General features: G+C 46.2%; 1 protein-coding gene across 1 annotated transcript; it reads right to left on the bottom strand.

Moving 5' to 3' along the window:
* Positions 1-298: 298 nt before the first annotated feature.
* Positions 299-1249, bottom strand: LOC138579850 (olfactory receptor 9Q2-like). The gene has a single exon (XM_069650081.1). It carries the CDS (start codon positions 1247-1249, stop codon positions 299-301), a length of 951 nt encoding a protein of 316 aa, XP_069506182.1.
* Between the last annotated feature and the right edge of the window lie 23938 nt (positions 1250-25187).

Genomic DNA, 25187 nt, shown 5'->3' with positions numbered 1-25187 from the left:
ATCATTTTGTGAATGAGACATGCTATGCACTAGATAATATAAGGATTTGTGGACAGATTTGTGGTTACAGCATTCTGCTGATAACAATTATTTTAGAGTTTAATCGTGTTAGCCCTCTCTAGACAAAGTGCTGAGGTTATGACACTTTTCTCCATTTGGTGTCTGAAGCCCGCTGCACTAGACATCTCTGTGGACCACACACTCCTAGGGGTGGGTGGTCCCTTACAGAGGCATGTGGGACTCATGCCCTGATGTCTTTCCCACCCTACTGAAGCTCCATCCTGACTCACCCACCTGGTCACAGGTCCTGCACGGCAGCCACACGTCTGCGCTTGCCCAGTGAGCGCAGCAGCAGGCTGCAGATTTCCTCAGAGCGCAAGCCGTGGATGATTGGGCTGATGACCTGCCCGGCGGTGAAGCACATGATGGCGACGATCCGCCCAAATGTCATGACGTCTTCGCCGATGATGCCACGTCTCTGCAGGGGGCTGAGGAAGGTGTAGTTGACCATGGGGAGCAGGAAGAGCGCCATCTGAAGCAGGTGATAGGCTAGTGTGCTCTGAGCACGTCGGTTAGCAGGGCTGATCGCTCCCGAACGCACTCCTTCACGCACCACTAGGACGTAGGACACCACAATGATTGTCATATTTGGCAGGAGATGACTAATGGTAAGGCCTACCCGGGTGTAGGTCAGCCAGGCACTGTGGTCAAGACAGTCATTGGTACAGACCACATAGGCCACTGGGTTTCCACCAGCACCAAAGAGCTGTAGAAGGACCAACACTAGCTGTAGAAACAGTGGCAGCAGGAACATAAGCATAAGAACCTTCCAGATGTTCTCCAGCGAGAAGACAGACTCATAGGTAAGAGGCTGGCAGATGGCTACATAGCGGTCCAAACACATGAAGGCAAGAGCACCAAGTTCCAGGGCAATGGCATAATTCTGCAGTGTCAGGAGCAGCGCGCAAAGGATGCGTGCCACAGGCTTCCCTATAAAGTGCAGCGAGAAGCGCACAAGAGAGGAAGAGAAATAGACCAACTGGCTCAGAGTGGTGACAAGCAGAAAAAGGAAGCGTGCTTTGGAAGCTAGGCGGTGGTGTCGATGGAGCAGGTACAGCCAAGCGGCAGCAGTTGGTAGGGCCAAAGACAATGCCAACACAAGTACAGCTATGGATAACCGGTCGTAGACCATCTGCCAGCCCTGGTACGATGGGCCATGAGTCTGGTTATAAGCAGCCATCTGTTGCATGGTCGCGGGTGCCCAGCTCTTGGTTCTAGAGGGTAGGGGGAGGCGCAGCTTCCTTTGGCTCCTGGTTTAAGCTGGTGGGACATGGATCTCCTTTATCCAGTTGCTAGCAGGTAGGTTTCAAAGGGTGGATAAAAGGTTTGGTTACTTGGGCTCAGGTCACCAGTAGTATAGAAGTGATGGCCCCGGGTGAGATGGTTTCAAAGGGTGAGATGAGTTCTGGCTCCCTGTAGCTGGTGGTGTTATGGTTCATGGGGGTAAAATGAGGCTGGTGTCATGGCCTCAGAGGGTGTTATGAGCGCATGCGTTCTCCAGCCACTTGCAGTAGAGCTCCTGGCACAGGGCCGAGCGCCATCTCTCTGTCTTGCAGCAACAAGGTTCACAGCGTGTGATGGAGGCCGGCTCTCCAGACAGCGTCGGAATGATTCAGGAGGTTGAGGTGGTGACTGAGACTATCTGGCCGCCAAGGGTATGTCTTTGAAGAGTCGCTCAAGCCTGGTTCCTGACATGCATATCTAGTGTGACTGACCAGGAGGTTATGTTGTCAAGCGTCTTTTGTTTTTGTTCGAGCTGGTATGGATCCGCAGGGTGGTACAACTTCTGCATCCTTCAGGAACCAACCCTGTGTAACCGTAGGATGGTAAAGTCCGTCTCTCTCTGCCCGCCGATGGTAGATGTTAATGGGAGAATGGGCAAGGAGCGGCTCTTTCTGCAGCACATGCAATGGTCCAGGTGACACTGCTGTTATCCAAGATCCACATTTGACGCTAAGGTGAAAAGCAATAAACTAATTGTTGGCAATTTCAATCTCAGGTAAATGCTGCGGTCTGCAAAGTGTCCTCATTATCGAGGTGGGAGGGGGAGGCAGCGCAGCAGGTGTGAGCAAGGAGCAGCCTAACGAGCTGTCCAACAGGAGCTGTACAATCTTGGGTGACGCCTGTCACAACCGCTGTGCGCCAAATTGCTCTCGTTGACCTTTCCATTAGTGTCTGACCACTTTCCTGCCCTGGGGCAGTGTCTCAACGCCCCTAAAGCCCTGCGAGGGTCATCTGTCCGCAGGTGTGTGTGGCAAAGATGCGGGGCCGTTGTGATTGCGCACTGCTTTTCCCTTCTTCGGGCCTGATTTGGAGGTAACTTCGTTAGGGCCGCATTGCTCAGTGTGGAAAGGGCTCGTGCCTGCGTCCATGTCAGTTAAGCAGAGGGTCCTTCACGTTTAGGGCGTCATTGAAGCTGAGGAAATAGGTGGGGCAAATTTGGAGCCTCCGCCCCCACTGTTCTACCCAACCCATGGTCTGGTGTGGGGTCCAACTGTCAAATAGTAAATTAATATGCAGAGAGGCGATGGAAGTCTTTCTTGAAAGTAGCAGCTTTGACGTTTTACTGTGTTTGTTCACGTACGTTTTTCTGCACGTGCACAGCAAAACTTTAACACTGCCAGTTTCGGGAAAGGCTGCCCTTCTCTGCCTAACGAAATGCAAGTGCGCACATCTAGGGGTGCACCTAGGCAAACATGTACGCAAACTTCAGAGACTTGGGTAAGAGACAAACTTACTTGTGTAGGGGCATCTAGCTTCTTTACACATTGCAATGAGACTATTCTAGTGCATCTTCAATGCTACAAGCAGTTAACTCTCTCCTTTAAGTCTGAAAACACCCACTTAAGTACTCCTGCCTCCCTTACCCTTCCAATCACTCCCCTGGCATGTAAGTACTAACCCCACATCACAATATCAATTGCCTACAAATATATTCATATGAATGCAGGTGATAACAATGAAATGCTTTACGTAACTAAGGTTTCCACAAAGCACTTCAATGGATGAGACCTCGGGTTCTCTGCATTTCATAACATATCCCCAAACCCATTGAAGAAGACCATCACTCAAGACTCAAGTGCTTCTCACCTGCCCCGCCTGTCAGCACTGTCACTCCTGATGCACGGCACAATGCCTTTACATTCCATACAAAGCTTATATTAAATTGTAAAACCACACCTTCTTCGAATAAAAACAGTTTGCACAAGAAGAGACAAGTTCAAGTAGAGTCAACACTGCATCCTGTGTGAAGAAAATTGTTTATTCATGTTAAAAGTGCTGTATTCAGAACAGTGGTGGACGTGGAAAAAAGGAACTAGTGGTACTCTGCATCCGAAAAGGAGGGGGTGGGATGGTGGGAGATGCGGGAGGGTAAGACTGTGCCGGATGGGGGTTGGCCTTTGGTTTGCCATCTACAATGTCTCTTGTTGCTATGTGGCTAGACTAGACATTGCCTGGAATAAAAAACAAGCACTGTCAAAACCAATAGTTTGGACTTTTGTGCAGGTATCGGATAGGCACTAGGCACTGAAACAATGTTATCACTTTGCAATAAGATGGCAATGGCTGAAAAGTGTAGTGATTACCTAGGTATGTGATGGCATTAACTGGCAAATGTCTTTCTAATACCTCAACCCAAAACGGTTGTCTTTGAGATTGCTTGTTTTAAAAAGGAGCTCAGTGCAAGGAACAGATATAACTCAAGTGGCTGAAGGCACACTTGGATGAGGCTTTTTCTATCACACCGTAAGCCATTTCCAACTATAATTAAGCCATTAACTTTCAGCAGACTGCTTAGAAATAACCCTGGAAGGCTAATGGTTGATGGTAATGCTTGAAAAAGCTAGCTCAAAGAGATCCCATGAGGATGTGTTTTTGGAGGGGCAGGTAGTGGGTGGGATTGACAGTAGGAATTAGCATGGCCATGGGCAGCCAGTGGGCTGGTAAATAAGAAAAACCCCTCAAGCTGTGCATCCCTCCTCATAAGTCATCTCCCTCCTAATTGTACTCCAGTTCAATAGTTTTGGCTTACAGCCAAAATTAAAAATAAAATAAAGTAAAACTAAGGTAAAAGTGAACCTCTCTGGTCAGTTGTCCCTCTGGTACTTGGCTGCTCTGGTAAATTCTCCTCTGGTCCATCCCTCCTATGGTCTTTGGCTCTCTGGTGAGTTGTCCCTCTGGTACTTACTTGGCTGCTCTGGTAAATTCTCCTCTGGTCCATCCCTCCTAAGGTCTTTGGCTCTCTGGTGAGTTGTCCCTCTGGTACTTACTTGGCTGCTCTGGTAAATTCTCCTCTGGTCCATCCCTCCTAAGGTCTTTGGCTCTCTGGTGAGTTGTCCCTCTGGTACTTACTTGGCTGCTCTGGTAAATTCTCCTCTGGTCCGTCCCTCCTATGGTCTTTGGCTCTCTGGTGAGTTGTCCCTCTGGTACTTGGCTGCTCTGGTAAATTCTCCTCTGGTCCATCCCTCCTATGGTCTTTGGCTCTCTGGTGAGTTGGTGGCAAAAACAAGCAAAACGCTTCACTTTCGTGTCAATCACACAAACAAGTCGCTTAGCTACCTGAAATGCACATAACCACTGCTCCACACAGCTGACAAAATATCTAAAACGTTCAGAGTATGGAGCCATATCTTTTAAGATCTGCCCACATCAATGCTGTAACAAAGCAATCTTGGCCTGATCCCTCTGCTACTGCTGAGCCCCCTACCCTATTTCTTGCAGATGCTTAAGCTCCCAGAAAGTGTGAAAATGGCAGATGGCGTGCAATGAAAGACTCAATATCATAGCATAACAGAACATAGTGTGGGGCAGTACTCTGGACAGCCCAAGCAACTTGAGTGGCTGGGAGCAATGGGAGAAAATGCAATGTTGGTTCAACTACAGTTAGTCCGCTGTACTAGAACCTCTGGTGAACTGACTGGCTGGTGAGACTATGTCTACCTGTCAAATCAAGTGACACGAGACTGGGGGCGGGTCAGAGCAGCAATAATGCAATTCTATGTGACAATATTGGAGCACTACCAGAGGAATACCAAGGTATACCAGTTCGTCCCTAGACTTATTAAAACTGCCCTATTGTAAGGGTGTAAACGTAATCACTTATAAGCACTCCAATTTTGGAGTTGAAGTCAGGGTGAGATTACATTTTTTGCCCAGGATCACACACTTACACTAAACAACGAAACAGGGATTTTAACTCACTCTGCAATTTAGGCACGGCCACCTTCTTCCACGCTTTACTTTTAACAAATATTTCAGTTTTGGGTGTGAAGACCTACAATAATACCGTTCTTCAGAGTTTACTTGCAAAATACACAAATTGCATAATAAAGCATCATGACAACATATAAATCCTTACAACGGCATTTTGAGCAAAAATAATATCAGTGTACCTTTATTTTCTACATTCTGAATGGAAAACTATAGTGGTGTGAGGAGTGGTTAGCCCTGGTTGACGGGGGCTGACTGGGCTTGACTTTGCCTCACCTGGCCACTGGAAGATCGGGTGAGTACTTTGCCCTAACTGCCTCATTTTTTACTGTTGAATTGCACACTGTTATGAAGCCGACACTGCGCAGCTCTGTTGCACAGGCGGGGAAACATGGACGCAGCCCACCGCTGGTAACATCTCTTCTGAACGAAGCACACGTGTAGTGAAACCTACTTTAAACTCCCACACATAGTAAATGTAATGATTACTATGGGACGCCAGCACCAATCGTGTCCCTAGACATTAGTTTGCCTGCGCTACCCACATTAATACCAAGTGACATGGCAACGTGGCCTATGTTTATGGAGGAAGAGGAGGCATTGTCTCCAAGCATCGACAATAATCATTCTCTCCTTAACTTATGCCTTGATTTCAGAAGAAACGCATTGGGACAAGAAAAGGAAACTCTCATTTCCAAGGAAAACTTTAATAATACTACTGGCTCCCATCTATCTGATACCCTGTTTTTGGATCAATTGCTATCATACTCGGATGGTTCCTTATTTAGTGATGACGATTCTGATGTATCTGACAGCTCAACCCCACAGAGTCCACCTAGTGAGGTGTAAATCCTCCCCGCCCTACACTGAAGGCGGCATTGGCCTCTATTGAGGCACTTTTCGTACTTTGCTCCACCATGGCTGCGGAACAACAGGAGCTTAAACATGTTTTGGGGAGAGTTGTGGATGCCATCATACATACTCATGAGGAGCATACCAAACTGATAGAGAATTCATAGAGGGGCTTGTCCCCCACTCAGTCCAACAATGAAATAAACACAGGAACTCCTGATGCATTGCCGACTGTTGATCTTACAACGCAACCATTGGTTATGGACCAGATCGACGAAGAACCCAGCGCTGCCATTGGTGTTAGCCCGACTGCCACCCATAACATGTCACTAGCAATTGCCAATGACATAGAAATAATGACGGTGCACTGTTAACACAGAAACGCAACGACCGCAGACCGCAAAACACGCAGGAGGCGAAAGGGTCGACTCAGATAGACACTGCATGTTGCTGGGAAAATGCTACCATCTAGCAGGAAACCAACGGAAGTCTTGCCCCTTCCCCCCGACCCCTCTGGTTGCGGCTATCAACCTGCCTGAGCCTTCATCTATTCCTGGCACAGTACTAATGCGTTGGATCACTGTTCTGGTTTTAAGCGCAACAGCAGTGCTCACCAGGACCACCTCTATTCAATATGATGGCATATCTAGAAAGGTCCAATTATACCGCCCCTAGATAGATGGTTTAAAATACTGGCCCTGCAAAAACCGCAACATTGGCACCACAAGATTATGTGACAAATGGGTCTGCTAATGTGTTGCGTTTGATCCCTGCCCCATAATAAACCCAGGTAATGGAGCAACAACACTTGATTCCAATGTGTCCATTGGGTAACACAGCCATATAACCTGGCTGGAAAATTCACGTGTGTCAAACACTACTGTAAAAGCATGGAAGACGCCACCTATCAATAACATGAACAGAGGCTCACCATGTCCAGAGCCTTGGTCCTCTCTAGGCAGGACTACTGCAACAGCCTCTTTCTCAACCTTCCCTCTTCTACCATCTGTCCTCTTCAACTCATCCAGAACAGAATTGCAAGACTTATCCTTGGCCTCAAGCCCAGGGTCTGGTGCTGAAATCCCTTCACTGGCTCCCCGTGCTTGCAAGGATTAAGTTCAAGACCCTCTGCATTGTCCACAAGGCTTTCTGGGGCCTGGGCCCGCACTGTCTACAATGCTCTCTTCTTAAATACTCATCATCCCGAGCCCTCTGCTCGTCTTCCTCCAACTCTCTGCAGGTGAGCCGCTTCTCCAAGCAGTGACTTGGGTGGAGATTGTTATCCTCTGCAGGTGCCTCCCTCTGGAACAGGTTCCTGCCTATCTCCGTCTTGAGCCAGATCTCCTTAAATTCCAGTAACTCCTCAAGACTTTCCTTTTCGCCTCCTCCTTCTCTCTCCCTGTTCCCTGCTAACCACCTCATTCTGCTCTATCGCTCTCTCTCCTCTACCTCTGCTCAGTTACACTGACTGGCTGCCTGGTGTACCTTCAGAGCCTCATAGGGCCAAAGCTTTCCTCGCCAGTCTCCTGCACTTGACCCCGGGCCTTGCACTTGCCAAAGCACTACTGCACTTAGGTTACGACCCATGAGAGGGGTATCTCTCTACACTTATCCCATGTTCTGACGGGACTGTGTGCACTTGATCCCTATTACCCCCCCACGTACTTCCTGTTCTGTGCATCTGCATGATCTGAATGTACCCTGCCTAGTAAGACTGTTTGTCTTGTCTTCCTTATGTCTTCCCCTCCCATGCATGGTTGCGCTTTGAAACACTTGTGTATAAGCGCATAATAAATAAACAATCAATCCCTCAATCACCTCCAGGAAGCGTTCAGCATGGGATCCGTTTGATGTGGCTATCCATGATAGGAAAAAACAACATCACAAAGATCAGGCGGCTATAAAAAAGAACCATTGATATTACTCCCGCAAAGCGGGAAGCCTCGACCATTCTGCTCACCACCAAATATAAAAACTGGGTACGCCACTACGAGAACTCCCTGTTGAGCACCAACTGAAATGGTATGTTCAAGCTCCTACACACCAATGATAGCAGAAATTTCAGGGAACACTACCAAGGACGTATAGCTGGACATACAGCCAAAGAACTAAACCCAATTGCTGAGTCGGCATGGCTGACTTACATTACAACCCTCTACTACAATGACAAGTGCACAGTGAGCTGCTGGTTAAGTCTGTGGATGGCAAACTAAAGTTTGATTTCGATACATTGGACTTTAGGGGAATTTTTATTTGACTGAACTATTCCAGTGCTCCAGGCCCCAGCGCTGTCCCCAACATCGTATATAAATCAAATCCAGATTATTGGTCTCGGGTTTTGGAGTGCTGGTTCAGAGATATTATACATACTGGCTCACCTCCAAGCTGCTGGACTAGATCTGCAATGATCCCTGTCAGTAAGAACAGTGATCTCCAAGACCCAACCATCTTCATGCTACTGGCCATGGTGGATTCTTGCTCTAAGATCTTTGCTTCTTTGCATTTGAGGAGTCTGAATACTTGGCATGAATCAAGCGGGCGACTAAATAAACTCCAAACTGGCTTTGGAAAGTCCCATAGCACAGTGCTCAGTACTTGTGTTCTACAATACTTTGCCATAGAAACATTGATTAGCAAAAGGAAGCTGTACCTGTTATATGTGGACTTCTCTAAGGCAATCCACTCAATCACTCGACCCCTGTTCTGGAAAAAACTGCATGGTAGAGGCCTGGACGCCTCTCTCTTGTGGTTCATCATGGCTCTATACCAGGACACCAGGGTGACCTTTTGCCTAAATCAGGAGGGTGATATCTCATCTGAGCTTGAAGCAAACGTCAGGCTCAAGCAGGGGTGCACCTTGGCGCCCTTGCTATACTATTTATATGTCTCTGTTGTAGACAAAACCCAGAGAGAGATCTGCAACTTTCCACCTCGGATCGGAAATTAGCCCTCCCCGTGGCTGATGTATGCGGACGATACAGTCCTTATGGACTGTACTCAGATTGGACTCCAGCCTTCAATTGGTGCCCTCCAGAGTTACGCCATCACCAATAAACTTGTCATTAACCCCACTAAAACTATGATAATCACATTCAGGCTAAGAAATAGAAGAAAAAGCCTGTTTGTCTGGAAGCTTGGAGACTCTAAACTGGAAGTAGTTGAGAAATATATATATATATATATGGGCTGTCCTATATATATACAGTCCTCAAACAAATGGCCTACAAGGAGCTTTTCCAGGGGTAAATCATGAGGAAATGGTCCCCTACGATAAGAGGTACTGCAGATTATGTAAGACAGTGGTCGAGACAATCAGACATTTACTGACACAGTTCCCCAACCTAACTGAGCAATACCATAATGGCTACCATGCCTTAGTACTGCACACTGATAGGGGCCACCTCACTGGTGATCACCAGTGCCACATATCATGCATGGAAGGAGGCACTAAAAAAGATGAGAGAGGCATTGATGATTTTCCCGGATTAAGTTTCCCCATGGAAATTAGGAAGCAGGACAGTGGTCTCGTCTTTTTGCCCTCACCACTTCCTTTTCTCTTTCTTTTCCAATACATTATGTAGAGGAGGAGCCAAGTACCTCTACCGAAAGTCCTGCCCCCATTTTGCCTATATTTTGGTAGCCGGAAATTGTGACAAGCGCAGTACCAGTGAGGGTGCTTATACCGCAAAGAATCTTCGAGACAAGGTATCCGTTGAGAAAACCCCATACGCATGCACAAAGAAATAACGGTCTTCTGAAGGAAGTTCCGGAAGGAGTGTGAAAATTAATGAGAAAGAAGGCTGTTGACGTCACATGAGGCAGTTATGATGCACCCAGAAGAGATGTCAATAAAGAAAGAATATAGACCTCACAGAGAATCTGAGAATTAAGTATCGAAGTAAGCAACATTTCGGGATCGCAAAGAAGATTGCATGTGCAGAGAAGCACTGAAGAAACTGCAAAGTCATTTTACCATTGTACAGATGCAGCAACTCAAGTAGACAAAGAAATCATGAGGCTGGCTAGGTAGTGAACTAGACTGCAGGCGATGTGCCAATGTATATTCATAGGAGTGTATAGAATCTGGATGTTCCACAACTCACTTTAGCAAACTCGAACCCTGTGAATGGAAAGGGCTTGAAGTGTGGCGCAGTTGAATTGAACAGCTAATGGCGAAGGAAGATTCAAGAAAGGCTGACTGGCCCAGTGTCAAGAGTTGGGGCCGCCATGAGCCTGGTTATCTACTCAAGAAGATACATGAACGTGAGAAAGAAGCAGTGCTCCTGTTTGAGGTTTAATGGAAAAACACTAGAAGCGCCAAGGGTTCTTCATTTATTAGTATTAAATGCAACAAAGGAGCTCAAAACATGGTCTACAGTCACATGGTCAGATGAAAATAGACTTTGGGTCGAGCTACACCGAAATCAGAAGATCAAGCCATGCCTTACTCCATTTTATTCTCAGCCACAGTGAGCCTCTACAAGTCTGAGTTCAAAGACTTAATTGAATGAAAGACTGCAGGAGTGATGATGGATGAGGGCTAATTGGATGGAGAGGCATGACCAGGCCGACCCTTCCAGCACCTGGAGTACCAGCTTGCGTGCTGCTAGCAAGTGGAATATTCCAGAAGGGTACAAGCGTGCCAACCAATTGTAGAGGGCCACATAGTACAGAGCCCTATAGTTTGAAAAGCCAATAGGATGTCGTATATTTTCATGAGACGGAAGATGACTTACACTTTGGATGGGCTTAGTTGCCCACCCGATCTTAGAGACCCAATCAAAACCCCCAGCTATATTTATTGTATACTTAGATGTTTCTTTTAAGCCTATCATATCCCCTAGTAGGTTTCCTTACTTTGCCACATAGTATGACATCAGCAGTGATGAATTTTTATATAAAAACATTTATTCATGAGATGATTTGAGAGAAATCAAGCGAGCATCTGTTGATGATCATTGTAACTCCCTGTTTTAGATAGTTGTTAATAAAACAGCCTTGAATTTGCCAACTTCCTGAGTCAGTCTGATTATTGATGTATGAGTAATATCCGCATCCCCATCCATCTCAGATACTGCTAGATTGTCTTAAAGCGCCCCAAGTCACGGGGTTCACGTGGTAGCAGAAGAGGATGGTTTCAAACCTGTCAACCAAGTAGGCTTTTAAGGTTTTTGGAAAATTGGGCGTCCTCCGTTATTTAGCTGGAGGATCGCGAGGCTTCCTGTGGAGAGCAGCCGACATAAAAGTTCTTGCAAGATAAGAAGATCCAGGTGGGACGGGCCCCTCTTTCACAAAATCCCTCCTGGTTTCCACAGGCGCTGAGCGGACCGAAGGCGACAGTGGCCGGTTGGAGGAGGAGACAATCCCGAGAATCAGGAGCTGAAAAATCAAATGGTGAGTGGATTGAGGAAACTGGCATATAGTGTGGGAACAGAGGATTGTGGTAGTAGTAAGAATTAACAGGGGGTTGGTTGTTTAGTATATGATGAAGCGTGTCGGATAAGATATATAACGAAGAGCACCACAGGTAGCCCAACATCCTACGTTCAAGGAACGTCTAGAAGTCATTTCGAAACCCAAATGGGTCCATAGGTTACATAAGGACAAGGTTCATAAAATGAAATTACTTACACTCCGATCAGAGTACTTTTAGGGGCAAAAGATAAGCAGCGAGGAGCGCTGAAGAGATATACGTTGATGTCGACTAATCTGTCTGTTTGTGTATTTTGTATATTTTATGTATTGGAAAAAGTGAAGTGTCAAAGAGCAACAAATGATAGGCTGTGTTAAGATGAGATTTAAGGTTAAAATATATCTGTTTAGTCATTGGCGGTGCTGACCGAACAGATAGATTGGACTAAAGTGTGAAGTAGAGGCTTTGAGCGGCTATTGTTTGTGCACACTCATATTCGTTATTTTTCTGAAACATATTTTTTGTGTAAAACAAAGGTACATATCGACAGTCAATTGAGACTTGTCGTAATGGGGGATATTACTCCACTGATGCACCTGTGTAAGCAACTGCCAAAATACGCACACAAGCTCGTACAATACAGTGCAGAATAGGTTAAGGGTACGCCAGATAAAATATTCATGCCATGGCCGGAAGGGGGATCACTGTCAAAAGCGGTTTTGCAACACATTACCTCATACTTGCATGCTGCGTACACAGGAAAGAAATTGGAAAAGTGGTTAGCTAGCTTAGAGCTTAGGAAGATGTATCAGGAGGAACGGGAAGACAGGCCTCCTGATGACTGTATGCTGAACCAATTTAAATACGGGGGTGTTGAGCCGTCTGCTCTCCTTACTGTGCCTGAAGTAAATGGCGATAGTACAAAAAATGATGGATTATATCCATTAAGGGAATTAAATGCAGCAACAGGATATAGTAATCCAATACATGAACCGCCTGCTTACAGCAGAGACGAGAGCCCAGAAAGGACTCCAGAGAAGAAAGTAATCTCTCCAGTCTCACGAGACAAAGAGAAAAGTGTACGACCAAGTGTGATCCTAGAAATAGAATGTGAGATTAAGAAAAGACAAGGCTGACAAGATAGCACTCGTACAGAATGAATGGATGGGTGGAAAGATACTGCTCAAGCTTGATGGGAAGAGCATTGAGGAAGTAAGGCAAGTAGAAGATCAAGACAAACAGAATAAAAAAGTACAGGGAATGAGAGAAACAACTGAAAGAAGAATAAAAAAGGAAGAATAGACAAAGACGAGAGCAGATGTATCAGGAGGAGCAGCTTAGAAAGGAAGAAAGAGCAGAAGAGCAAAGAAACTATGACAACAGGCAGAGAGCAATCGAAGAACGAGACAGGCTTGAAAAGAAGAGAGAAGAGGAAGAAGAAACAAAATGAATGGATACAAGAATGCAAAGACGCAGGGACGAAGAGGTGCGTAGGTCAAATGAAAGAAGGGAAGCAACAAGACAGGAGGAGCAAAGGGTAGAGGGGAAGCAAAGAAACAAAGGGAATTTGATGAGGAAATTGAGCGAAAAAGGAGACAGAGGGCACAGGCATTGATCGCATGGAGAAAACGCTGATTGAACCGAGTCCAGTAGTATTATGGGGTGACCTAGAGGAGTTTCTCTTTCGCAAGAAGCAATGCCAGGACCATCTAGGGTAAACCTAGATGGGAATTCTGAGATAGGAAGCATCAGATATAGGATCTATAAAGCTTATCAGGGGATGATGAGAAAAAGTGAATCAAGAAACAGGGGAAAAGAAGATTGATCTATATTTGTCCAGTCACGAGGCAAGGAAGAAAGCCTGTTCATTCTCAAGCACAGAGCCTTGTCTTTGGACAGGCTGACCTTAAACAGAGATGAGAAAGATGAAAGCCATACTAGTTGAGGACTAGATATGTCAGATGAAGACAGAGAAATCTTCCATGGTAAGGAGGGAGAGAGTGCATGCGGTCCTGAGGGATGTTTTCTGACGGACAAGGAAGTGAGATGGTCGGATTTAGACCAACCTCAAGATATAACTTCAGAGCCTATGGTGTTCTCAGAGCGACCTATAGGATGATCGCATAGTGAGAGGGGGGAATCGCCACCATATGTGAGCAGGTTGAGGTCATTACCAGGTAGAAGGTGATCAAGAACCATTGTCCCTACTATGGATAGGCAGACGATGGGAGCTGATTGCAGATTTGGGATTTCACAATTCCCCTTATTGGAGAAAGAAGGGGTCAGACCACAGTATATCCCCTTGCCCCAGATGGATAAGGATAATTTAAGATGCAAACTTCCCAGCTTAATGGCAGGTGTGTGAAAATGGATCTATGAGCTAGAGAAGATGACAGGAGGAAATTCTCTAGCCATAGGTGACATTAAGGGTCTCCTAGCAGCTATTCCTGGGCAAAGGGCTGCTGACATTTGGACAAGAGCAGGTTACATGTGTCACAGAACACAGCGCACGATGGGGCGCCATTTAATAATTGTAGGTTGTAGGGTGGCAGTTTGGAGAGTTCAATATCCTGATACGTCACATATGAGTGCAATTATGGCACGTAAGATGAAAGATGAAGAGGATCTGCTTGCTTACATTCAAAGAATTCAGGAGCGCTGGACTTTGGAAATGAGGGACCACCGTGGGGCAATAAATACCAGTATTTTAGCACATTTTTTGTCCGGTGTTGCCGGAGCAAGTTTAGAGGCAGCTCAAGCAATTAGTGGGGATGGAAGTGAAGCCATGGGCAGAGATACAGTTGACTATTGCGCATAATTGCAGACTGTTGCAAGAGAAAAATAAGAGGAAGGAGGATGCTAGAAAACTTGAGGAAGCTAAGTTAGTTCAGAAAAAACTGTCAAAGTACGCCATAGAGGGAGTGGTACTGACGAGTGGAGAAGGGTTGGGAATGCAGCAAGCAGCGGCTATGTCACAGGCGAATAATCAATGCCAATCAGATCAAGAAGGAAGTGGGTTTGTGCTGAGAGGCAGAGGAATGGGTTTCAGGAAAAAGATCTTCCAGACTAATCAAGGTGGCTTTCAAAGTAATGAAGGTGGGTTTCAGAAAATGCAGAATGATAATCAAGACATGCAGGGAGGGCAAATTAGAAGGTTCCCTCATGTATGTTGGACATGTGGAATGACAGGCCACATCGCACAATCATGTGGGAGCCAAGGGAATGTACAGAATGGGCAGTTTTCGAGAGGGGGACAGTTTATCCTCCAGCAAATAGATCGCAAAATTGGCACAGGTTCGCCCAAAATCAGACAGTGTATCAAGCACAAGCATCGCAAATACAAACAGGCTTTTCAACCACAGCAAGCACCACTGAATCCGCTGCAAGGGCAGTCACAGCATGCACTCATGCAGATACAGCAGAGTGCAAACCGGGGAGAGATATTGACTCCTAGAGTAGGGGGTGTCACTGTCATGGGAGGAAGTTCTTTTACGGGTACAGGAATAAACATGTACCCACAACAGGACAGCTCACAGGGTGACTTGATATGTTCAGTACTATCGGTGACACCAAATCCTCAAGAGGAACAAAGGGTTGATGTTAGCATAGGAGGCAAATCCTTTTCTTTTTTAGTAGATACTGGGGCAACTCGCTCATGTATACGAGAGGGAAAATATCCATTATCGGGGAATGCCATGAATGCGCAAGTCTTCTCTGAAGCTACAAGTAGAGTTCCTTTTACTGATGAATTACCAGTCTCCCTAAGAGTGTGACATGTCTGTTCCATTATTGTATTCAAGACAAACACTGGTTAATATTCTGGACCAAGATTTAATAACGAAATTGAACATGACGATTTCCTTTACTGATGAAGGCATAGTGTGTTCCAAGCCAGGAATACATTATTTAAATGTGGGCGAATTTATCATGGCGTTTACAGGGCAAATAGCTCTATGGGGATTGAAATTAGAGCCAGAAGTCTTTCACTATGGGGTACTAATTTTGTTGACATTGCTACCCAGTTTAGTGGGCACAATTATGAGGGTACATGATGAATTCCTGTTCAGGCCACAGGTACCCATGGACGAAGAGGGGGGAAAGATTATTCCCCTAAAATTACAGGCAGCCATAGTAAGAGGGGCACTGGCTATGCTTGAAGGAACCGATGACGAGGGCAGGCCATGGAGAACGGCAATTGCCATTGGGGAAGGGTACAGATTGACTGATGTCACTGACAAGGATATGTTCAGAGATGATCCGTCAGACGATGAAGTAGTGTTCAAAATGAGTATTATATATTGGATTAGGATAGAAAGAAGGGAAATCCCACAGCTAATCGTGATAGTGCTGCAGCGCCCAGTATTTTTTGATGAGGACATGGAAAAAGTGCCAACCTCTTTATGGACTGCAGGCCTCTATGACGTAGGCCTATTGAGGGGGTGGGAGAAGTTAAGATTTAGCTGAAACCAGGAGCAGTTTTACCTCGAGCAAGGCAATACCCAATGTCTGGAGAGGCGGATGAGGGGATTTTTAAGGCTATATCAGCCATGATGGAACAAGGCATCTTGGTGACATCAGAGTCACTTTGTAATACTGCAGTGTAGCCTGTGTAAAATTGAAGGGGTGGTTGTGGCATTTATTTCAGGACATGAGGCCAATTAACCAGATTGTAGAGGCAGAGTTTCCTCTAGTTACAAATCCTGCAACGATTTTATGAAGTATTGCCTTGGAGGCACAATATTTCATGATGATTGATTTGAAAAATGTGTTTTTCTCAATCCCGTTGCATAAGGATTCTCAAGATCTTACGTCATTCACGTTTCACCAGACGATGCTGAAAAGCACTTGTTTGCCCCAAGGGTACTGTGAGTCTCCATCGATCTTTAATATGGTCCTTCAGTTGGACCTAAGCAATATTGATTTGCAAAGTGTTGTGCTGCAGCACGTAGATAACATTTTAGTTTGTAGCACAACAGAAGAAGAGTTCAGACGAGACTCGATTCAATTAATGACCACGCTAGCAGACAAAGGATATAAAGTGGGCAAGGAGAAATTGCAATATTGTCAGGAAGAAGTGTTATACATAGGCCAGTTAATCTTGCATGAGGGAAAGAAAGTTACACCTGAAAGAGCTGAGGCGATTATGAAAATGCCAAAACCACATTGTCATGAACTCAAGAGACAATAGGCAGAGATCCACTAACCTTGTCAGATGACCAGTCCTTGAAGACAGGAAAACTCCCCCTAGGAACCTTGTCACCCTCTGCCTGATGGTACACAGGTGCAGAGAAAGACAAACCCCCCAGGGAAACCCTCTGGGGAGAAAACCCTGTGCTGGATCGAGAGTGCAGGTCTGCAATGGCACAGGTAAGTTTCTGAGATTAGAGAGAGCGTAAAGAAAGAAATAAGAGGTAATAACATGCACCTGTATTTGTAGAGAGAATTCTTCCTGGGTAGTCAAGCGGTACTGGCACGACTGTGAGTTAGAGGACAGAAGGAAGAATGAGTATAATGTATTCTAATACTGAGAATTAAGTAGTATCTGTATTTGCAATCTACTTGATGTAGCATATTTTTATGATCTGCGAGCAGGAATCACGTTGGAACTGCTGAGAAAGTCAGGATGAGTCGTGACAGCGGCTTCAAGTAAACTGTAATAGTAAGCAGACGAATAACTATCCGTTCTACCTAATGGGAACCTCAGAGAAGGATGGAAAGTAGAGAATCCTATCGTGTCTCACTGAGGGAACGCGGAATGAAGTTCCCAAGGATCCCGGCGAAGAATTGCCGTACAAATCGGGCTGCAGCCTAAGATGACATGTAGGAGCGGACATGACCGCTATGATTTGTAATCTCCAAATGACCGAGAGTATATTAGAAAGAATACAATTGGATGCAGAAAAGATAGCTTCCTAATAAGGGCACTTACGAAGCTTCTAGGACTGGAGTTGCAACGCACTGGAACGAAGGCACTGCTTGCCTATATCCCCTCATGTGATTAGGAGGGCGAAGAGCCACTGGGAAGGCTGGAACAGGCAGCACAGCATTGCAGGAGTGGGACACACAGGTGGCCATCTTAGGTTGGGTAAGTGCCACTGTATACCTATCTCTACCACGGCGCCACCATGACCATCACCCATAATGAGATGCAACACACACACGATAAAGCAAATGCAGCAGTTTCTGGGATTGTGTAACTTTGTTAGAGCATGGGTATTTGATTGTAGTTCATATGTGAGAGCTATTTTGCAGGCTTTGAATTAAGCACAAGTGAACAAAGAAAACATAGAATGGACTGAGGAAATGGAGGAAGGGTTTGAGAAACTGAAAAAACTATTTGTACAGCTCCACTTTTAGGAATTCCCAACTATTCTGAGGAGTACTTCCTGTTCTCACACACAAATAGAACAGTTATGACAGTGGTGCTTACACAGAGAACCACACTTGGGTACAAACCACTTGCATATTACAGTTGGAATCTAGATCCAGTTATGAGAGGACACTTTCCCTGTGAACAATCGCTGGCTGCAGCCGCGTTCGCTATTGGGAAGTCTACAAGTATTGTAATGGGGAGTTCCATGACTTTGTTTGTTGAGCATGCATTGTTTACTGTTTTGGAGAAACCTAAGGGTACACTGATGTCTCAGAGGGCTTCTGCTTATGAGGTAGTTATATCAAATCAGGCTTTCAAAATAGTCAGGTGTAAAATAGTGAACTCTTCCACGTTTGTAGCCTAACCATTGGCAGCGGATGAGCAAGTGCATGATTGCTCCAATTACGAATAGTTCTATGACCAGATTCAGAGGGTGAAGGAAAATGCACTGGCGGGGGAGATTCTCTTTATTGACGGGTCTTCGAAAATTGATCAAGCTGATGGAGAAAGGCATTCAGGATCAGCTGTGGTAAGGCACAGAGCTAATGGGGAGTTGGAAGTACTGGCGATTGCAAGACTACTGTAGAGGAGGTCCCAGATATGACCTGCACCCCTGCCCCCCAGTGCGAGTTGCCAGTAAGATACTCGCCGTGGTATGTGACGTACGAGGAACAGCTGAACCAACAAAGGGCAGCAATGGGCCGCTGCCCTTTGTACATTAGAAGATCAATGCCTGTTGAAATGCCCATAACCAGGCAATCCTGGGCAGCACGGTACCCAATCAGACAACTGTACCTGCCATTGGTACGAAACGACGAGTATTTACAGATTGTCCAGGAGGAGACCCCGAAGGCCTTAATGGAAGTCCTATGGAAATAGACTGAGGGCCTAGGCAGCCCCGAGAACAACCAGAAGTGGCTACTGAAAGCTATGCATGACAGTATCGACAATTGCAAGGAGAATTGTAATGGGCGAAGGGGAGAGACACTGTGAAAACGTATGAGAATGGTGCCATGAGACAAGACGGAAGCAACCGCCTTATTGAACGTGTGTAAATAAGCTAGAAACGCAAGATGCCAAGTAATGGACACCGCCTGCAATGCTTAAGTAGAAGAATAGAGCGGCATGCGCCAACTATATATGTCTACCTCAATACAGCACAATGTACACGTGCGACGCCATTTTGTTTGAGCAGAAGAAAGCCCAGGCGGCCCAGGCCCAACTGGTTGAGTTTCACATCTAGGTCTAAGCTGATGAAAAGAGCAGGATTGAAACTTAACAAGGATGGCTCATACGGGGAAATCGAGGTCAACCAGAGAAGGGGAGGTGAGCACGAGCTCACGAGGCTCCAACTTCAGAGCACGCCGGCCCGCCCGTGAAGGTCAAGATAAGAGAGGCCCATGCAGGTGGGCAAGTGAACACAGAATAAAATGCATGAAAAGACTGAGAACTGAAGCAGATTCACGGTGGACCAACACGTGACCAGACAGGCGCGAAGATGTACCACCGCCTGATGTCATTCAGTACCAGAGGGTGCCATAACTTTTCCTGATAAGAGACTACAGATCCAAGGCGATACCCAGCCAACTAATTGACACATAGCCCTAAACCACTGATTGATGGAAGGGAGGCAGGGTGAATCTTGGGACACCAGGCACCAGGGTGTCTATTCTGCATGCTGCTAATTAAAAGTGGAGATTTATGTTTAGGGGTGTAACTCGCCCAATCACAAGGGACCATGTAATCTAGGGTCCTATAGACATTGTAACCAATGAGATGTCATACTTGTAGTGACGTCAATCACGCGTGATGTAGAGAGATGGGCATAGACGCCCACCCGATAAGAGTTATCCAATCCGTATGCCTTATTTTCATATACAGATATAACACCTATACTTAAGTGACCTTTCCCAACCAATTATATTGCATGATGATTTTTTATAGAAGTGTACGTCATTGATGACGAAGTTTGCCCATAAAAGAGGCTGTTGTACTGAAGTTCGAGGAAGTCGGGGCGAGACACGTGTTTGTGATGCTGCTGATTTCCATAAGCTGATGTATGTATCATTAAACGGACTTCCCTTTGCCAATTTACTGAGTCCGAGTATTGATTTGGGAGTATGTAAGTCCTGCACCCTGTCCTCACACGGGTCAGCTATCTTGTATTGAAAGTTTTCGAGGGTGAGTGCTGACCAATGGGCCCGTCAGTAATTACCTCTCCTCGTCAACACTTGGTAGCGTGAGGATGGTTTCGGCCATCAATTATTGATAATCGATTAATATAGTCACAAGACACCTTTAAACCTACGACGCAAAGTAACTCTGGATCTCTGAAGTCCTTTCGCTATTCTGGCTGAGTAGGCCGAGAAGCTTCCCATGGACAGTGATAGTGTATATACTCCCAAAAAATCTGCAGTGGGTCTGAAGGAACCCGCTTTTCCAAGAATAACCCTTTTCATTCCCACGGGAAGCGGATTGGAAGAAAACCATAAAGCGGGAAGCGGAATGGGCGGTAATCCCGGAGATCCAGAGAGGAAAAGAGATGATCAGTGAGTGAAACAACGAAACTCGTTACCTTGGCAAATGACTCATAGGCATTAGAGCAAGTGGGCTAAAGGTAACGGAGGGTGGCGGAGAAAGATAAATTAGTTAGAGGTAGAGAAGACGGTATATATATAGTGGATTAATGACGCGAGTATAAAAGGAAGATATATATAATAGGATTCCAGGGTTGCACCTGAGCTAAAACGTAATAGAATACCAGGGGGGCACCTGGGAGAGGTAAAAACATAAAAGTATACCGGGGGGCACCCGAGATTAAAAACGGTAGAATACCAGGGGGGCACCTGGGAAAGGTAAAAACGTAAAAGTATACCGGGGGGCACCCGAGATCAAAAACGGTAAGGAATACCGGGGGGGGCACCCAAGAGAAAACTGTAAATTCGCCTTGTTCCTGCGCTTTAAAGAGTGGTCAGAAGGAACTTGAACCCAGAGCCCACAGAGAGGGGGACGCTAGGCTACGATGACGTTTAAAGACGTCATAAAGGGGTAGTTCAAATCCCATGACGGGGTAATAATTAGAAGGCAGGTATTTGTTGACCAGCTGGTGTGTGTCTAGTCTGTCAAGCGTCTGTTATAAGTGTCTTGCTATATGTGAAAGCGCAATAAATGTATTGATGCGAAAAATGTGTTCATGCTTGAGTGAAATGCATTTTGGTTTTTTGCGATCCTGTAACTGAGAGGGAATCGCCAGTGAATTGATGGTGTCTGTTGATTAAATTGATGGTATAAATTCTGGCGGGAAAAAGTGGAATGGAGCTTGCGTTTGTGGTGCTCGCTCATATTGGTGGAGAGACTTAAGTTATTGTGTAAACATTGTGGGTATTGAAGTGAAAAGGAGGTCACCCTGCTTATGCATCTCTGTAAGCAATTGCAAACACATGCAGGAAAGCTGAAGAAATACAGCCAGGCGTGGGTTAAGGGCACCGCAAATAAAATGTTTATGCCGTGGCCCCAGAATGGGTCAATGTCTAAAGCTGTTTTACAGCACATGACCACCTTGCTACATGCCACATATAGCGGGAAGAAACTCGAGAAATGCCTTGCCGTTCTCGAGTTATGGAAGATGTTTGAACAAACAAAGGAAGAAGAACCACCTGCAGACTGGATATTAAACGTATGTACAGAGGGGGGTGAGATGCCTACTGCGCCACTGGCCCCGCCGGAACCAGGCATTGAGGGAAGCAGGTCAGAGGGTCTTTACCCGTTACGAGAGTTCAAAGCAGCCACGGGTATAGCAACCCCGCGTATGAGTCACCTGCAAGCTGTAGTGACGAAACTAATGCGAAGGAGCGGGAAACCGTTCCAGCCCCCGCCGTCCCGAGAGACAAGGAGAGGCACAGAGATGGATGAAAGGATCAGGTACAGAATAGTGCACCTCTCGATAAGGAGAGAGAGGGAAAGAAGCAGAGAGAGAGTGATGAGATGACATTCACAAAGGAACAAAGGATGAATGGATGGGAGGACAGATATTGTTAAAGTTAGATGGAAAGGGAAGTGATGATGCAAAGCCACGAGGAAGGGCTGACGAAAAGCAGAGAAGGGAAAAGGATAGGGAGACAAGGGATGAAAGAAATAGAAAGAAGGACAGGCTGAGGCGAGAACAACTTTATCGCGAAGAGCAAGAAATACCGCTCAGTCGCACTCAGTATGCAGCCTACGAAAAATACAGACTGAATAAGTTGAAGTTAGAGGAAGAACATAGGGTGCATGAAAGGAAGGAAGAGATTAGAAAGGCAAAGGAACGTAGATACGATTAGAGAGGACGCAAGAAATGCAAGGAAACAGATGAGGAAATAGGACGAAAACATAGACAAAGGGCGCGAGACTTAGAATATTTGCAGTGGTAAGTGAAAAAACCCCAATCCTGTTGTAGATTGGGAAGACAAAGAAGAGTTCTTTCCAGCAAGTCATGCAGTACCAGGTACAAGCAGGACAATTATTGATGATGACTTCGACACCAGGAGCATCGGGGAAGCGATTGATAAAATATATGATGAAATGGGACTGGAACTAATCTCCCAAGAGGGAAGGGAAGATGAGTGCTTAGACACTGAGGATGTCACCCAAAGTAGTGAGAGTAGGGGACGTTCCCTAGATAGACTAGAAGATAGGCAGAACGAAGATGATGCAAGAAGTTGTGCAAACTGGGAGTATTCCGAGTCTGACTCTGATGGGGACGTGGAAGAAGCGATGTATGACGAAGGGAGACGGCGCGAAAGGCAGCTCCCAGGGAACTAAGGGCTACAATGGTCAGAGGCTGGCGAGTCCATAAGTAGGACATTGAAGTCTGCTGGACAGTCCAGCCAACATGAAGAAACACCCCATGGTCAGAGGGGGGTGTCGGCACCTGCCTATACAGATAGGTTAAGGGCTCTGCCAGGTAGAAAGCAAGGCGGGAACGCCACCCCAGCAAGAGGCCGAGGAGGTAAAGAAAAGGGAAAGGAGGATTGCACATTCCAATTCCCACTGCTAGAGAAAGGGGGAGTAAGACCGCAATATATTCCATGGCCACACATGGACCAGGAAAATTTAAAGCATAAGCTTCCAATGTTGATATTGGGAGACGGGAAGTGGATACATGAGCTAGAAAAAATGATGGGGGGAGTCACTCTAGCCATAGGGGACCTCAAGGGTCTCCTAATTGCTATACTCGGAGAAAGAGAAGACGATGTGTGGAAGAGGGCAGGCTACCCTAGGGTAACCATAACTAACACCTCTCATGACGGAGGGCCATTTAATAATTGTAGAGCCGCAGTGTGGAAAGCGCTGTGAACGCTATACCCTGACACATCAGACATGGAAGCTATTATGACTTGGAAGATGAAAGAGTCAGAGGATCCGTTGCTTTATATCCAGAATTTTCAAGACGCGTGGGTGCTTGAAACGCATGAGTCTTGGACAAAATCTATCCCTGTATTCTATCATATACTGTGCCAATGGTTACCAGAACCGGTAAAAAAACAACTCACAAAATTGGTAGGAATAGAAGCTAAACCGTGGGTCGAAATCCAGTTGACAATTGCCCATTATTGTAGGCTGTTGCAAAAAAATAATCGAAAGAAAGAGGCAACGCGTAAGGGAGAAGAGGCGAAGCTGGTGCAAAGGAAGCTCACGAAGTATGCGCTCAAGGGAGCCATGCTAACAAGCCAGGCCGATTTGAGTGCGCAATGTGCCACTAACCCGCCGCAGAACAATCAGGGTAACGCGGGATATTATCCGAGAGGAAGGGGATTTGGAGGAAGAGGATGGCAGAGTAATCAGGGAGGCTTTAGAGGTACCCAAGGAGGTTTTCAAAATGTTCAAGGTGGAATCCAGAGTGCACCAATGGGCAGTCCAGCTATGCCAGATGTGTTGGCTGTGTGGAGTGACAGGACATGTGGCACGCATGTGCAGAAGCCAAGGCATGTGGCAGAACAATCAAGGGATGGGGACAGGCATGGTAAATCAACCGGCTACCCCACAACAGGGCAATACACAAAACTATACCATGCAGCAGCATGCAGCTGTCTTGCAGCAAGGTGCACAGCAAGGGTTTCAACCCTCGAACTTGGGGAACTTGCAACAGGGGCAACCCCAGCAGGCACCGCCGCTGGTACCACAAGGGATGAACAATGGGGGTGTTCCGCAAACATATAGTGGGCCGAACCGATACATAAAATAGGACAGCTCACGGGAAACTTGATTGTGCTCTATCCTATCGGTGACACCAGACCCTAATAGGGAACCAAGGATAAATGTCACCATAGGAGGAAAAGAGTATTCCTTCTTAGTTGACACAGACACGATGCGTTCGTGCATAAGAGAAGGCAAGTTTTCCTTGTCCAGTGAGGCAATAGACACGCAGAGTTTCACTGGAGCTCATAGTAGAGTTCCCTTCACAGACACTCTCCCGGTCTCCGTGGGAGAGCATGAAATGAATGCGCCTTTACTGTACTCACGTCAGTCCCCAGTAAACATCATGGGTCGAGATCTAATGACAAAGCTGAATATGTCAATCTCATTCACTGAGGATGGCATAGTGTGCTCCACGCCAGGAATGCACTATTCCAACGTATGCGATATGATCAGAGCATACTCGGGACGTACAGCTATGAGAGCTTTACCGCTGGAGCCGGAGGTCTTCGAATATGGCGTGCGAATGCTCATGGCGGGATTGCCGGGCCTCGCAGGCAAAACTATGAGGACCCCTGATGAGTTTCTTTTTAGACCAAGGATACCCATGCATGAAGAAGAGGGACAAATATTTCCTTTGGTAATACAGTTTGCCGCAGTAAAGGGGAATGTGGTTTTAGTAGAAGGATACAATGATGAAGGAAGGTAATGGTGCGCAGTTATCGCTATTGAAGAAGGGTATCGAGTGACTGACGTCACAGCTGATGATCTGTTCGAAGAGCACCCTGACTTAGAGGAGACACGGGTGGAAGTAAGTCTCATATTCTGTGTCAAAACGATCTAACGAGAAGTACCACAGCGAATGATGCTATTGATGGCACAACCAGAATACTTTGAGGAGCACATGGCCCAGGTGCCAGTCACAGTATGGACAAAAGGGCCTTATGACGTAGGGCTCCTGAATGGGGCAGGAGAGGTGAGGATTAAACTCAAGCCTGGAGCGATTCTACCAAGAGCGGGACAATGCCCCATGTCCAGAGAAGCGGACGAGGGGATTGCGAAGACAATCTCTGCCATGATGGAGCAGGGCATTCTGGTAACGTC

Source organism: Ambystoma mexicanum, chromosome 3p, assembly GCF_040938575.1.
Source record: "Ambystoma mexicanum isolate Mex_15411 chromosome 3p, UKY_AmexF1_1, whole genome shotgun sequence".
Taxonomy (NCBI): Eukaryota; Metazoa; Chordata; class Amphibia; order Caudata; family Ambystomatidae; genus Ambystoma; species Ambystoma mexicanum.
Note: the sequence above shows the minus strand (reverse complement) of the source record. Positions and strands in the feature narration are given on the sequence as shown.